We start from the raw sequence: 15,086 nt of genomic DNA, 5'->3' as shown, positions 1-15,086 counted from the left end.
TGTTATCTCACCTGTCCTCTTCCCTCCTCTCTCCTCACCTGTTCCTCGTCCCCTCATCAGTGTGTCTGTGTATATAGTATGTGTCTTCCCTGCACTCCTTGTCACTTTGTTTGGTGTGATGTCCTCAAAGTTCCTTGTGTTTCTGCCCTCCTTTAAGTTCCTTGTGTTTTCTCCCATGTCTCCAGTCTCCAATTTGGTATGTTTTGAATTTTAATTTCTTATTTTACATTCTTATTTGAACTTTGCTTTTCTCTTGCACTGTATTTAGCTGTTTTATTTGATACTTTGTCTTTTGTCCTTGGACTCATTTTCGTTTATTCACCTGGTTTTTGTATATCTCAGCCCATTTTTTTCCCCAGTGTCCTGCCTCCTGAGTTTGATCTGTATTTGGGTCCTCAATTACAAGCTCAACCTTGACAGAACCTTCTTGTCAGGTAATTACTTGAACTACTGCCCATAACTTGTGGTGTGCAGCAAGGTTCTATTTTAGGTCAGATTTGCTGCTGTCTTAAAAAACGTCCTACAACTTAATAACTCAAAAACAGAAATCATACTGTTCAGCCTCCCCAAACCATCCAGCCACTTTCAGCAAGCCCTTGGTCCCCTGTCCATCAACATAAAACCCACTGCACGAAATCTTGGTGTTCAATTTGAGCTCACATTCATCCTTCACGTCAACAAATTGGCCCGGTCCTGTTTCTATCAACTAAGATCAGTTTCAAGAATCAAACACATGCTCTCATCACTACCAGATTTCACCAGAGACTACATTTCTTCCCCAGCTCCAGTCAACGTAATTTAATGTGTGAATGTAATGTGACAAACACCGACAATAAAAGTCTCCTCAGCAGATCACTGCTAACAGGGGTGAAGATATAGCCACTTTTTGATTCCAACAGTTTCAAGAAAACTCAGTAAAGGGCTCTGGAATCCAAAATAACACTCGACAGATGCTTTTGTTTTGATAAACTGCAGGAATTACATTTGTTCATTTGGGTACATCAGTGACTTTCACTTTTACAAAACACAAAGCCTTTACTTTTACTCAGTATGACCACACTTGCAGTGTGGTAGTAGGAAAAAGCAGAACACTGCCTTGAAGGGTATGTTGATATGTTTCAGTGGCAGGAGTATGTCATGTGGGTGTAGTGACTGAAGAAATTGAAGTTAGCTGCCTAAACTCAATTACAGGCATCACTGCAGGCACAGTGTTTTTACTGTATGTGTATTTCAGTGGACTAACCAGTTTGGTATTTGTCCAGAGCAAGCACCCAGTGTGATATCTGTCCACTGCCAACTTTCAGGAAACTTGCTGCGAGTAACAATGTTATCGCTATCCATGTAACTGTCATCCTCCTCACCTAAAATGGAATATATAAAGTTGTTAAAATATTTCAACTGAATGGCAATTTCCGGCCCATTTGAATAACCAATACTGCCTTCCCCTCCATCCATTGCCCCCATGTCTTACTGCGTGCCAGTAGGAGGTTGTCTTCCTTTGTCTCAGCTCTCTCTTCCAGCTTCTTGCAGCAGTGCAGGAAAGCCTCAACACAGGCTGGATCATCCACTATGTACTTGCTACGCCTCTCACAGCTGTATGAGAGGGGGGTTTCCCTCATGCCATCCATACAACACTCGCGTAGTTTTTTTTCTTGGTAATTACTCACTTGAAAGAAGAGAGTGTTGCAAGAGAGGTGAGGGGAGAGATTAAGATGTCAATGATATAATGTGATTTTTTTTACTTTATTTTTTTTTTATTTTTGTAGCTGCAAATCCAAAGCATTTTCTAACAGGAATAAAAGAAAATAGTGATGGAAATGGTCACTAGGAAGTGGTTGTATGCTAATGACAGCCAACAGATTATCAAGAAGTTGCTTTACCTTCATGGACAATTGCTCAGCCAGATTGTTTACTCTGATATGCCTTTTATGTACATTTAAATATTACCATGTTATTCTTACATAAGCTGGTCCTGATGTCCAGTATGGTGTTGGCTCGTTTCCTCCTTCTGGAAACTGGACAGTTCAATTCTGGAAATGCAAAACAGACTGGCTTATAAACAGAATCCAACACTGTTTAGACCTCGGGTTGAGTTGTGTGGCACCACTGATGTGATACTGTTTTGGGTCATATAAATATTTTCATGTAGACCCTTTTTTTTTCTTTTTCTTTTATTATTATTATTATTATTATTATTATTATTATTATTATTATTATTATTATTAGATCTACAGAAGTTGTAGAGAGGTGCAGAAAATGCGTATCTCATTTCTTTTTAAAAAGTTATCATTGTGACTCAATAGTTTTGCGTCCAAAATGATTGTTTTGTTTATTTCAGCTTCTCCCAAGGTTTGAGAGTCAACAGTGTAAAGCTGTGTTGGTATCGTGTGGTATCTGTGTTTCATTGGCAATCAACTTGGTAGTTGCCAGTTTGTGGAGAGAAAAAATGCAAGAATGGCTGAGTTCTACAGTATGTACCCTGCATACTGTACTGCCCTTATGTTAGCTAGCTGGCATCAGCAATGTGGTATCTGGTTTGATAATTACCTTGTTGGAGTGGGTCTAAGCCAAGTGTGGAGAAAAGACAAAAGAAACAAATCTGCTTGTTGCCCATCAGAAAAGTGAATGAACTACTACCTCATAAATAACTGTAATATAAGACAGGACAGGTTTGTGGTTTCTAGTGCTAAAGAGCAAGAGCCTACATCATGGGGCTATGGATTGCAGGCCTGCAGAGAAATGGTGCTGTCACGGACCGTGGACCTGATTAACAGTTACTTTGTTCTGCTTAGCAATCTGCTGTTTTAACAGAGTTGTAAGGTTTGTGGCTATAGGAGGAGACTCCTAGATTTTAGGGCGGCTGTAGCTCAGGAGGTAGAGCAGGTGATCAGAGGGCTGCTGGTTCAAATCCCTGGCTCCCCCAGCTGCATTCTCCTGACCAGCAGTTGGCACATTGAATGGCAGCCTCTGCCATATGAATGTGACAAGTGTCTTAAAGCACTTTGAGCAGTATTTAGACTGGAAAACGCAGCATAGAAATGCAAGTCCATTTACCCAGATGAATATATCACAGAGCAAAAGAGTAATTTTCAAAAACATACATCTTTTTCATGTCTTGCTGATGGTAGTTACTGCTCACAATGCATTCAAAACCTAATGCTGTGAGGCTACGGGTAGACTGTTATATTTGTCTTGAGCGTTATAATTAAGTCATATTTTATTCTTATAACCCAGTGGAGCTAATAATTTTAACATATGCCTAAAGCACTATACATTGTATAATGAAGAAAAAATGGTAACAAAAAAATCAAAATAAATATTGAATCATAACATTCGCTCAGGACAGCTTAAGGTCACCTCCACCCAATTATAAAATATGTTAGACAGCATCTGGGATTTGGAGTTATCAAAGACACTTCCGTATAGATTAACAGAAACCTGATAATGTCAGATTACATTGCACTGACCAGAAGTTGAATAAAGAAAAATGTTAAATCATAAACAATTAATATGCAGTGTATTATAATGAAAGAACAATCCCCAAGTGGTGCTATTGGATTCCTTTCCTAGGGCACCAGAACATGCAGAGAAAGCTAGTTAATGGTTAAATAGCAGTTACTTGCTAGAGAAGAAATAAATAAAACTGCAGACTGAGTGATCTCTTCAAAACATGACAAGATGGTATTTAAGAGTAATTATAATATCTAGAATCATACCTGTTGGGAGAGGGAAAGGAATGAGAGCTTTACCTAGTCTGTAGGGAGTCTCAGAACCCTTGTTGGACACAAACAGCAGCCCAGCATCATGAAACACACTCATGCTTTCTTTCCCTCCACCAGGTGTGCAGCCTGTATCATGCTTCTCCACTAGATCCCATACCTGAGTAGGGTGTAAATCATACACAAACAGTAAAAGACCCATTCTGATATATTGTGAAGAAGATATACTTAGCAATTGTGATGGGACACACTTCCTCATTGCTCTTTATCATATATTAAGGTGCATGTGCAAGTAAATCATCCACATCATCACCCACATCACATCAGACCCTGATGCAGAATTAAGGCTGAAATAACAGTCAGGATTCTTAAAGCCTGGATCCAGTTGCAGCATAGGCTCAGTGTCACTTCAGATATACTGTGTGGGTTTCTCACAATAAGAGGAGGGTAACATCCTGTCGAGAAAATGAACAAAGATGGAAGCACTGCCAGAGCAGTCAGTATCACTACTTGTTACAAACCCAGACTCAACTAGGTTGAGTTTCAAGAAAGCGAAATTAAAGATTCAACAATTATTTTAATTTACTTCTTGCATCATCGATATTCTGATTGCAAGATCATCATTGAATAGAATTATCATGGTGCATTTTGGACACTGGAAATGACCTAATAGGCTAAATGTTTCAGAGAAAATTGAAATTGTGTAACACATCAAATTATCAGCCCCACATGTGACTGAATGGACATGATGAAACACCATACACAGAAATGACCTTGAGTGAAGTGTTGCTCTCTGACAGACTCTCTCTGACTTAAATCATATCCATAATAAAACTTAACAGGGCACTGTGAGTCGTTAGAGACAGACATGGGTTGTTGACCCAACTGGCCTTCATGTGGGTTTCTGAGCTAGGTGAGCCCAGGTGTGAATGGTTGTTAAGCTGTCTGGGGAGAGAACTCAGTACTGCTCAGGATAAATGTATAAACATTAAAACAAGAAAGTAATTTTATACTTTAATCGTTTATATACGTATATCTTCACTCCTGTATGATACTCCAGTGTTGTTGTGATGTATCAGATAAGACCAATCAGTCTTCAGTAACTGATATCCAATAAGGGAGCATGTTGGCCAGTAAAAAGACATTTGTGAAGACTGCTCACATTTGTCCTCAATCATGGCAGCTCAGAGATCCATCTTCCCTCCTTATCCTGATCCTCTGAGCACTAATAAGAGCTCTAGGATGTGTAAGATGGCTAACCAGAGCAAGTTAAGACCGAGGATTGAAGCAACGTCAAATAAGCGAACTGAGATATACCCATGGAGACAGACCACCACTCACATTCAGATGAGCAGATTTAGATTTCTTCGTCAGTGGTGGCATGTTGCCATTCATGATGTTATTGATTAGGAGACATTATATTATTATTGATATTAGCTCTATTTTAGAATTAATGACTTTCTGGGTGGAATTCCCAGATGGTATACTTGATACTTGTACTCCCCCAATCTCCCTCTGGCTCTCCAACACAATGCATTTTTAAATAACAAACTTAACTCCATTATTTGCACATACTTGCACATGGTGTAGATCAGGTAAAGTATATTCTAGAGAGTGTAATTAATGTGGGTTTAAATGACAGAATAACAGAGTAAAGAAATTGCCTTTTTCTGAGTGAGGCGGTGCTTGTTGTTTAGGACATAGACACCTTTGTCAACCACCACAAGTCCCACTGTGGCCTCTGGGTCGCCTGTGACCTTCAGACGAAACATCCTGCCAGGTTCATATGATGGAGCAGGTCTGGACGATTCCAGCTTCAACTAAAGGAGATTTAGCAGGACCAATAATCACGTTTGGAATTGTTAAAACTGGGTAAAAAAAAAAAAAAACAAAAAAACATATATGCATACTTGCATTTGTGCATTGAGAAATACAACTTTGTGTGTGGTTGTCTTGTTTGCCCAATTCAAATTTGCTACATCAGTGTTGTGTGTCTCACCGAGCCCATGCAGGAGTCCTCAACATCCACCCACACGGAATCTGATACTACTTCATTGTCATTTGTAAAGTAGTAGGCTATGATGCGGAAAGATGGCAGCATTTCTTTTCTAATGACGACTGACATGGATGTCAGCGCTCTTATTTCGTATTGGCCAGATGTCAAAAGTTGACCTCTGCTCAGGATCTAGGGACACAGATATACATATTAGCATTTACCCAACATACATGTACTGTATATAATACACATGTCGTGTAAAGCAGCACAAATACTCATATCTCCACAAACAAACCCACACATAAACAGACAGTTTAAAAATAATTCTCTCACCAAGTATGTAATCTGGCCTTGTGCTTTTTGGTACTGGTTGAGGTGGATGCTGACTTTCAGATTGTCTCCCATTTTTGCCTGAGCTGTATCCACTCCTGCAATAATATAATTGCAAAATTTGTTTTAGCTAAACAAGGGATCCTATTTATGGTTGTTAGGTAGAACTTCCACTGTCACCACTGTCAAAACAATCACCATGTTTCCATCTGATATGATTGCAGGTTCTTCCTCACCTATGTGGATGTAACTGTTGCTTTGGCTGGTATATGGGTGAGCTATCATGGTGGCGGATGCTTGGCTAATACCGGTAACATGGGTTTTTGCCTACAATTAAATCCACAGGTTAACATAAACATTTTGTATTTAAATCATGATGTATATAGAGTGATGTACTGTACATGCAGAATCTTTTTTCTTCCGTTCACAATGAAAGAGAGTTCAATGTCGTGCAATTTATCAATAGCAGAATCAAGTGAACACAAAATAATTTGAAAACACATATGCAACATCAAAAAAGCTGCAAATAGATAAAACACAATTATACTGTGACATATATTACATAAAGAAATGAGCTGTGAATACAAGGAAACAAGAAAAATAAAATAAAATAAAAGCAATACAAAACAAAATCAAAATTTCTTTAAAGAATGCTAAAATATATGTCAATCACATGCCATGAGATGCTGGAAAATGAATTTTTTAACATTATGTTCAGAAGATTACCATATTAAAAGCTCCCATATCATACTTTTATTTTGGTTATCTACTAGAAAATCCCTGTATACTATAAATGCTCAAAAAAGACATTATTTCCCTCATATTGTCCATATCTGTAGCACCTTCTTTTAGAACATTCTGTTTTGGTGCCTGTCTCTTTGAGGCTCCCTCCCCTGAGAAGCCTGGTCTTCTCTGATTGGTCAGCTCTCACAGGCCTGAGCTGGCACCACCCACAGTGGCAAACCTATATAACTGCCATTAGATGTACTGCACCAGCCATTGTGAGGATTTTTTTTGTCCACTGGCAGTATTTTGAGAAAATCTCTCCATAAAGTGGAGGCTTTCCTTTGCTTAACCAAAATTAAAAAAAAAAAAAAAAAAAAAAAAAACAATGTAAAAGAAAAATTCAGACACTCACAGTAATTTGCATCGGTTCAGCTGTTCCATTTGTATTGATGGGAAGCCGAACAATGCCATTGGCTTCAGTGAGGCCACCCATTTCTCCCGGATTCAACATCACATAAACACCTTGGGCCGGAGAGCCGTCAGGATTCACAACTTCCAACTTACATCCAGGAAACAGAAACAGTGAAAAAGAAGACACCCAACTACACCAGAAAGCATGTTAATATACAGGATAATATATTATGCATATGTTTTATAAATTGCAAGTAAATGTGTAATTTACCACAACATTAAAGGGCAGATTTGGTTTGAAATATTTGGGTGTTTTCTTGAAGTTGATGGTATAAGGTGCTGTGACAATCTGGATCCCTCTCAACTCTGCCTCCACCATTTCACCACCTACAAACACAGACACACGCTCTGTTTTAAAGACACCACTGGTTCCTCACAAACATCTTCTCCCTGGTCTAGCTGATTTCCAACATCTAATAAAACAGTGATGTAGGAACATGTCCTCTCGTCTCTGCATTTCAGAGAGGCCCTGTGTCTGCCTTGATTATCATTCACCCACGCTAAATGTTTTTCTAGCAGAAGGGCCTGAGAGCCCCATCACCTCTTGACCTGGCAAGGAGAGAAGTTTGCTTTATCATAAACCATTCAAATAGTCACTACACAGGAAGAGTCTCCCTTTTTGGTTTGTAACTGAAACCACAATTTGCTGTCCGAAGAAAGAGAAACTGAACATAAGAAGAAGAAGACGAAAAATGGCTAGCCGGTTGTCTATAATCCTTTTTCGCTCAGCGGAGTGGCAGAGGAGCATAATATTTTGCCCAAGTAACCCTAATAGGCTCAATTACTTCTGCGGCAGGAACATAAGCAGGTAGTCCACTGTTGTTGTTGTTGTTGTTGTTGTTGAGATTTGCAGCGTTAAGAGGTCGATGGCTACAGGTCAAGGGGTGGGGCAATGGTGTCATCAATATGCAAAATATGCAGATTCGCTGTCCATATGAGAACACAAGAGCAGCGTTTTTGGATTTTTCCACCCTGAGACCAGGTTTCAGGCACATCATTCACAGGATCCATGTGGTCAATTGACCAAAACTATGCAAAACATATGCGTTTACACACAAAAGCATTTCCATGTGGATGGCCCCTAATCCTGCTCTTAACCCCTCCCTTGTCAAGATGTTAGTTACATTAGTTACTCATCCAGATTTTAACAAGTTCTGGATGACCAAGAAGGCAGAATCTCATCTTCTTAAAGTCAGCAAATTATCAAACAGCATAAGCAGAGCATAAAATCGAGGTTTTCCACGTTTCTCTAGTGTAAAGTGAATTCATGATAAAGTTCTGTGTTAATCTATCTGATGTTTCTAGCAAATATCTCTGACATATATTTTTGTAACAAGAATTAAGTTAGGACTAGAAGAAATACAAGCAATTGTAGCCAAGTATTGACACATGCACAATGTACATATCCAGATACAATGTCTTCATTTTCTTTCTATCTTATTTATGAAATTTGACACACTTATTATATGTTATTTGAGCCTGCTAAATCAGAAATTCACAAATTCAGAAATGGCACTTGATGACATTGACATTTGACCACACATACACAAACACTCATTGTCTCTCTCTTACCGCTCTCCGTCAGCACACTGACAGCTACATATATGGAGCACCCCACCAGCTCAGTTATGTTTTGGAAAGTTTGTGTGATGTGCTCTCTCTGCAGACTGACTTTCCCTTCACCTCTGGCGATCTAATGTGACACAAAGTAAAAATGCATCTTTAAGCACAGCAAGTGTGGCAGTTGCTTACTACTTAACTAAAAGTCAGAAATATGACTCTAGTTACTGAGATGCAGCCAGCATGTCAGTATTGGCTCACCGGCACTCTCTGAAGAGAATTCGGAAAGCTCTTCTTCTGATCCCGACAGATAACTCCAAACACCACATAGCCAGTCCCATCCACTTCTTTACCGAACAGATACCTTAAACCACAAGACAAGTGTTTATAGTAGGGTTGTATGATGTAATGCAGGACAATCAAAACATCACATCATCTCAACCATCTGTTCACATCCCCATCCCACATCTGTTCACTCCTTGCACAATGAACTGCACCTCTGTTTGCTTCCTGTGTCAACTCTACAGTAACAATCCGTGCACCTCCAACCTCAGTGATCACAGTGACTTTTCATGCTTCGGTTATTTACTTCACCTGTCATATTTAGCCTTGTAGATACTGTAAACTGTATTTAATGCTTGTTCTTTTATTTAGCGTTTTATTTAGCGTTTAAAAATGCTTTAGAAGCTTTACAACCGCATCCTGCAAATCAGTTGTTAACTTCCCCATCTATCGAACGACTGAGTTGCAGACTTGACTACTTCGTTTTTCACTGAATATTGGTAAATAAAATATTTAAGCCTTGTAAAACCTCAGGGAAAACTTTATAAACGTGTAACTTGTAAATGGAGGTCAACTCTTTGGTGAAGTGGCCAAGTAAAACCTCTGAGCAACACACTTCACCCTCTCCTACAATATCTCTACTGAACAAATCGCTCTCTAAATCCATTAAAACAAAGACCGTCACGTACATAGCATTGATGTTGATGGTGAGCTCTTTATCCTCCACATGAAAAAACTGTTTCTCAGGCGACAGTTTCACCTCAAAACTGGGTAGCACTGAAAAATTAAATGAATTTATTGAGCATACAATTAAAAGTAAGTGAATGATGTATATGTGATGTGATGTTTTAAATAAAGCATTTGTGAGAAGAAGGACTCACCATATTCTTTGACCTCGAACTCTGCAATGTAGCTCTGCTGGGGGTTACTTTGGAACCTTGCTACCACCTTCCACACCCCAAAGCTAAAACACACAGACAATAAAACACATACTCACACACACCAAGAGAACACATTTGAACTGGCAAACAAATTATTAAAGTATTTGCAAAACCTTGCCATGTGTTTTGTGGCCATCACTTGCTTGTTTGACTCTGTTTTAAATATCCAAGTAAAAAAGCTAGGTGCCAACCAGCACCAGGAACAGTTTGGGGTTCAGGATCTTGCCCAAGAACATTTCAACATGCAGACCAGGGGAATCGAATGAGCGACAAGACATATAACAAGACATTGGCTCTACCCCTGAGCCACAGCCAGCCTCATTATCACCTTTCATTATGGCAGCTTATCTTGAATTCTAGGGCGCTCACATACATTTATCTAGCGTGATTTAGGGTATCTCACAATTCACACATCATATGAGACAGCATGGATCTAAGTGAAACAACAAAAAACTGGGCATGAAACCTACATTTGTTTCTGAAAAAATCTGAGGTGAGATTTAAGCAACCCAATTTCAGAATGTTTACAAGATTAACTGAAAAGTTTCTACTGAATTTAATTATGCAAGGGCACTACTACCAATACAATCAAAGCAGCAGGCCAAAATATGCACAGCTCTTTGGATAAACAACAGAGGTAGCTTGCTAGGTACAAGGTACATGGTCATTTACTGGTCATTACAAAGCAGAACATGTGTATGTACAAATAGTAAAGCTGTAGTCTTTTTTTGTTATATTTACTAAAATTAACGTTATGATCTGACAGTAGAATAAGTTACAGGTCAGCTGTGTCCATTGTCTGTGGGTCTACCCAGTGGCCCTAATTTGATTTGCAAGAATCCACCACTCCCAGCTCAATACAACCAATCAGAGCCAAGGGGAGTGTCTGAGAAGTGTCAATCACTCTTGTGCATACACTGCTGGCAGTCTCCCTTAAGACAGGAACACACTGGCCCAAATGTTGGACATCTGAAATGTTTGGGGAGACTCGGACAAATTCGGGAACAAATCTGTTCGGTGTGTTCAGCTGTGTTGGAAGGTTTTGGAACCGTGTGGATGGTGTCTTGTCAGATTCAACTTGCAAAGTCTGAGAGTGTTGGCGGTCTGAGGATTGGACACCACTGGATATTCTGATTAGCGTTGTGCTAGCGAATCAGCGTGGTGTGTGGGAGGGGTCGAAGTGATGATGGTCTGCACTCCGTTCCGTCATTTCCTGTTTTCATGTTTTGGATTTGGATGTTAAGGAGACTTATTGCAACTCGCAGAACATACATGCCACTGTGTAGCTGGCAGTAGTCGAAGCGGTATGTTTCAATGCAGCCGAATGGGTCAGAAGCAGATGAGAGGCAACAGTGTGGATAAAGGCAGTTGGCTGTTGGATTGAGTCTGGGTGGTGCCTGGGCACCTTAACTCACGTAGCGTGTACTGGGCAGTGCAGTGCCTGCTTTTACCTGGTCAGATATGTTCAAGCCCAAACTGTAAAACAGTGGTGGAGAACAGACAACAGCAATAGAGCCAAAGAATGCCCCACCATTGCCCATGTCAAAGAGAAGAAATAAGAAGGCTGATAAAGAAAAGCAGTGTAAAAACAAAGAATTGGACCGAGCCAGAGAGAAAACAAGGATAAATATCAGAGCGTCATTTCAGAGGTGGAGGGAGCTGTGGGATTTGTACTCAAAAGCAACGCAGAGTTAGCGGCTTTTCTGCTGGACAAGTAAGGACCCCTGCTTGATTAATGTTTAATTCTATATTTTAACCACAAGGCTATGGTGGTGGCAATTACAGTCATACTCGCAATAGCGCATATGGCCGTATGATGTTGCAGTCGAGGTACGTAGCTTGTTAAATCTAGTTTGTTAGCTAGCATCCTAACTCCGGTGTTCAGCTTTGTCTTTATGGCAACTGGTTAGCAAAAGTGTCTTTCAAGTGACCAGGCAGTCATAATGTTAGTTTCTGTTCAGGACACTCTGAAGCATTTGAATTGGTTTAGAGAAATAATGTTACTCATGCTTCAGACAGGCAGCATGGCATTGCACCAGGTAATGATGAGCTGGTAATTGACTACCGTGGTGTGAGGAGTATTGTTTTTTACTCGGGATATATACAGTGATCCATATGAGGTACTCGTCATTGTAATTTAGTTGTATTGATCAGAAATAGAACAAACGTTGTTTGAATGTGTTGTCTTGGTTATCTGGCATCCTCTGTTACCGTGGTTACAAGCCTGCTCGTTCACAGCAGACTCCTCTGTGGGGAGGAGCTTTGAGGCAGGGCTGCAGCACAGCAGAGAGGAAGAAGGAGGGACCTGGGAGCTGTATCATTCAAATTGGCTGACTAAATCCACCTCTTTCTCAAATCTCCAAACTGCAGCTTTAATATACAAATATATATCAACATGCAGTCTATCTTTTGAACCTGCGTCAGGGTGTATGTGAGCAGCAGCAACAAGACGGTGATGATAATGTGTTCAGAATTTTCATATGAAAAGTTCAACATCAGGGAAACAGTGTTGATAATTTTGACCGTGGTTGACCACCAAGCATCAATGTTATAAACACCTCTCCTTGGCAAGCAATAGATCTGCGTTCTGTTGGCTTGTCAAGTACAACAGTTTGATCCGAGATGCAGCGTGGGAGACAGGTCTCCGTGGGCACAGTGTTTGGACAGTCTGAGTCCCATTTTATCCTGTCCCATCAAGGCATGGACTCCACTAAAACCCTAAAGGTGTGCTGTGGTATCTGTAGATCCTTTAAGTCCTGTAAGTTGCGAGGTAGGACCTCCATGTATCAGACTAGCTTGCCCAAGTCATCCCACAGATGCTCGATTGGATTGAGATCTGGGGAATTTGGAGGCCAAGTAAACATCTCAAGCCCGTTGTTGTGCTCCTCAAACTATTCTTGAGCCATTTTTGCTATGTGGCACAGCACATTATCCCGCTGGAAGAGGCCAAAGCCATCAGGGAATACCGTTTCCATGAAGGGTGTACATGGTCTTCAACAATGCTTAGGTAGGTGGTATGTGTCAAAGGAACATCCACATAGATGGCAGGGCCCAAGGTTTCCCAGCAGAACACTGCCCAAAGCTTCACACTGTCTCCTCTGGCTTGCTTTCTTCCCATAGTGCATCCTGGTGCCATGTGTTCCCTAGGTAAGTGATGCACACGCACCCAGCCATCCATGTGATGTAAAAGAAAAACGTGATTCATCACACCAGGCCAACTTCCTCTCCGTGGTCCTTTTTTTTTTTTTTTTTTTGCTTTTGATAGAAACTGATCACTGCAGACTAGGAACACCTCACAAGAGCTGCAGTTATGGAGATGCTCTGACCAAGTCGTCTAGCCATCACAATTTGCCTCTCGTCAAACTCGCTCAAATCCTTACACTTGCCCATTTTTCCTGCTTCTAATACATCAACTTTGAGGACAACATGTTCACTTGCTGCCTAATATATCCAACCTACTAACAGATGCCATGATGTGTGTTCACATCAATGCTCACAGTGTTATTCACTTCACGTGTCAGTGGTCATGGTATGGTATGCCTGATTGGTGTATATTGTATATCAGCAGGTGGCCACTGGGCCCGCCAGCCTTCTGTTTGTGGCCCCTGAACTGTTATTCCTTCACTAATGTGTTTTGGTTGGGTCAGCACATGTATACCAGGACTGCCAACGATACACAGACAGCTGGGTCACTCACTAATGCGAGCACAATTTTTAACTTTTACTTTCGTTTTCGGAGCAGTTCGCGTATTCACATTTTGCCAGTTGTAAGAGTTTGAAAATGGCGTGTTCCAAGTAAACTGCTAAAACAAAGTGGAAGATGAAAATCAGCAATTCTCCATTCTCCCCCCAACCAGAACATGACCGACATGCCTAACACTGCATTGGTAATAAGAAGTTGTCCAAATGCGCGTTGTCAATTTCCTTCTCAACATTCATCATGCACTTTCACACATATGAACAGCTTAACAGACGGGGAGTGTCTCCCGGCAAACACCCTGTCACTCACAGTGCCAAAATTTATTTCATCTTTGTTAAAACTCAACACCATTTAACCACAGAACAAATGACGTGAATTAACCCACAACCATCTTACATATCATCTTATTCACAAACACATTCACGAGCCATAATTACACCAACACCAACAGAATACCAAAGAGCCATTGCGCCACAGTTCACAAGAGGCGTTACAATATGCCAGTCAAAGCTGTGATGAAGATTTCCAATTTGAAACAGCATTATATGACGAAGCATAGGAATTTTGAAGAGACATTTCCTCAAAATTCAGAGGTAAGCACAACACAAATAAATGCACTGAAATCGTCATATTAAGCTGCAAGCAGGATTCTTGTCACATCTATGACACAACAACAAAAAGCAACAGAGTGCTCACTTAGAGTGGTGAGGATTTTGGATAAGCACAAGAAGCCGTTCTCAGATGCAGAAATAATAAAATAATGCATGACTGAAGTGATGGGCACAATGTTTGAAGGCAAACAAAAAGAGGAAATATTCATCTATGTATTTTAATTTATGTTAAAATGGAAATTACATTTTATTTTAGTTTGTATTTTTCTTGTCTTGAATGAAAAGGATATTTTGTTTTGAGTATAACAGTATTATTACACAGCTCTTCTTAATGCTATAGAATGCTGCATTCACTTGAATGACCGTTCAGCGGTCAGTTATTTTCGTATAACTAACCGCTGCTAAGCATATTTGACCGTCGTCAAGGAACGTGGCCTTTTTGCCTCTGATTCAAGTGCTTCGTAGAACTCTGTACTCTAAAATCTTTGCTCCGCAATTGGTCCGGACACTTATCACCCCAGCGTCTTCAGTTGCTAAGCAACGTCAGCTGATCTGTAGTCTACTTCATATTGGAAAAAACTTACTCCTAGGCCACTGGTATGGATGAGTTTCACATTAACTTTAACATTTTGGGAAAATACGATGATTTCGAGTCTTGGCAAACGGCTGAGTTGTCGTCACCGGTCAAGAAAAGAAAAGGAGAGGAAAGCAGTGAAGAGGGAGAATCGAAACGGCATCGGTTTGGCAAAC

At 40.3% G+C, this 15,086-nt stretch overlaps 1 protein-coding gene across 1 annotated transcript in view; it reads right to left on the bottom strand.

Annotated features, from left to right (window-relative positions):
• LOC119021043 (complement C3-like) overlaps nt 1-15,086 on the bottom strand; it is a 33,951-nt gene that overhangs the window by 14,333 nt on the left and 4,532 nt on the right. Inside the window, exons 6-19 of the mRNA XM_037100975.1 lie at nt 9,966-10,048; nt 9,774-9,861; nt 9,064-9,166; nt 8,815-8,935; nt 7,454-7,569; nt 7,184-7,330; nt 6,282-6,372; nt 6,049-6,143; nt 5,719-5,904; nt 5,384-5,539; nt 3,750-3,879; nt 1,962-2,030; nt 1,472-1,666; nt 1,244-1,361 (exon numbers count right to left, since the gene is read on the bottom strand). Coding sequence (XP_036956870.1) covers nt 1,244-1,361; nt 1,472-1,666; nt 1,962-2,030; nt 3,750-3,879; nt 5,384-5,539; nt 5,719-5,904; nt 6,049-6,143; nt 6,282-6,372; nt 7,184-7,330; nt 7,454-7,569; nt 8,815-8,935; nt 9,064-9,166; nt 9,774-9,861; nt 9,966-10,048 — 1,698 coding nt within the window. The remainder of the gene's footprint in view (nt 1-1,243; nt 1,362-1,471; nt 1,667-1,961; nt 2,031-3,749; nt 3,880-5,383; nt 5,540-5,718; nt 5,905-6,048; nt 6,144-6,281; nt 6,373-7,183; nt 7,331-7,453; nt 7,570-8,814; nt 8,936-9,063; nt 9,167-9,773; nt 9,862-9,965; nt 10,049-15,086) is intronic.

This window comes from Acanthopagrus latus, chromosome 1 (genome assembly GCF_904848185.1).
Source record: "Acanthopagrus latus isolate v.2019 chromosome 1, fAcaLat1.1, whole genome shotgun sequence".
NCBI lineage: Eukaryota > Metazoa > Chordata > Actinopteri > Spariformes > Sparidae > Acanthopagrus > Acanthopagrus latus.
The sequence above is the reverse complement of the archived record's forward strand: the minus strand, read 5'-3'. Positions and strand labels throughout refer to the sequence as shown.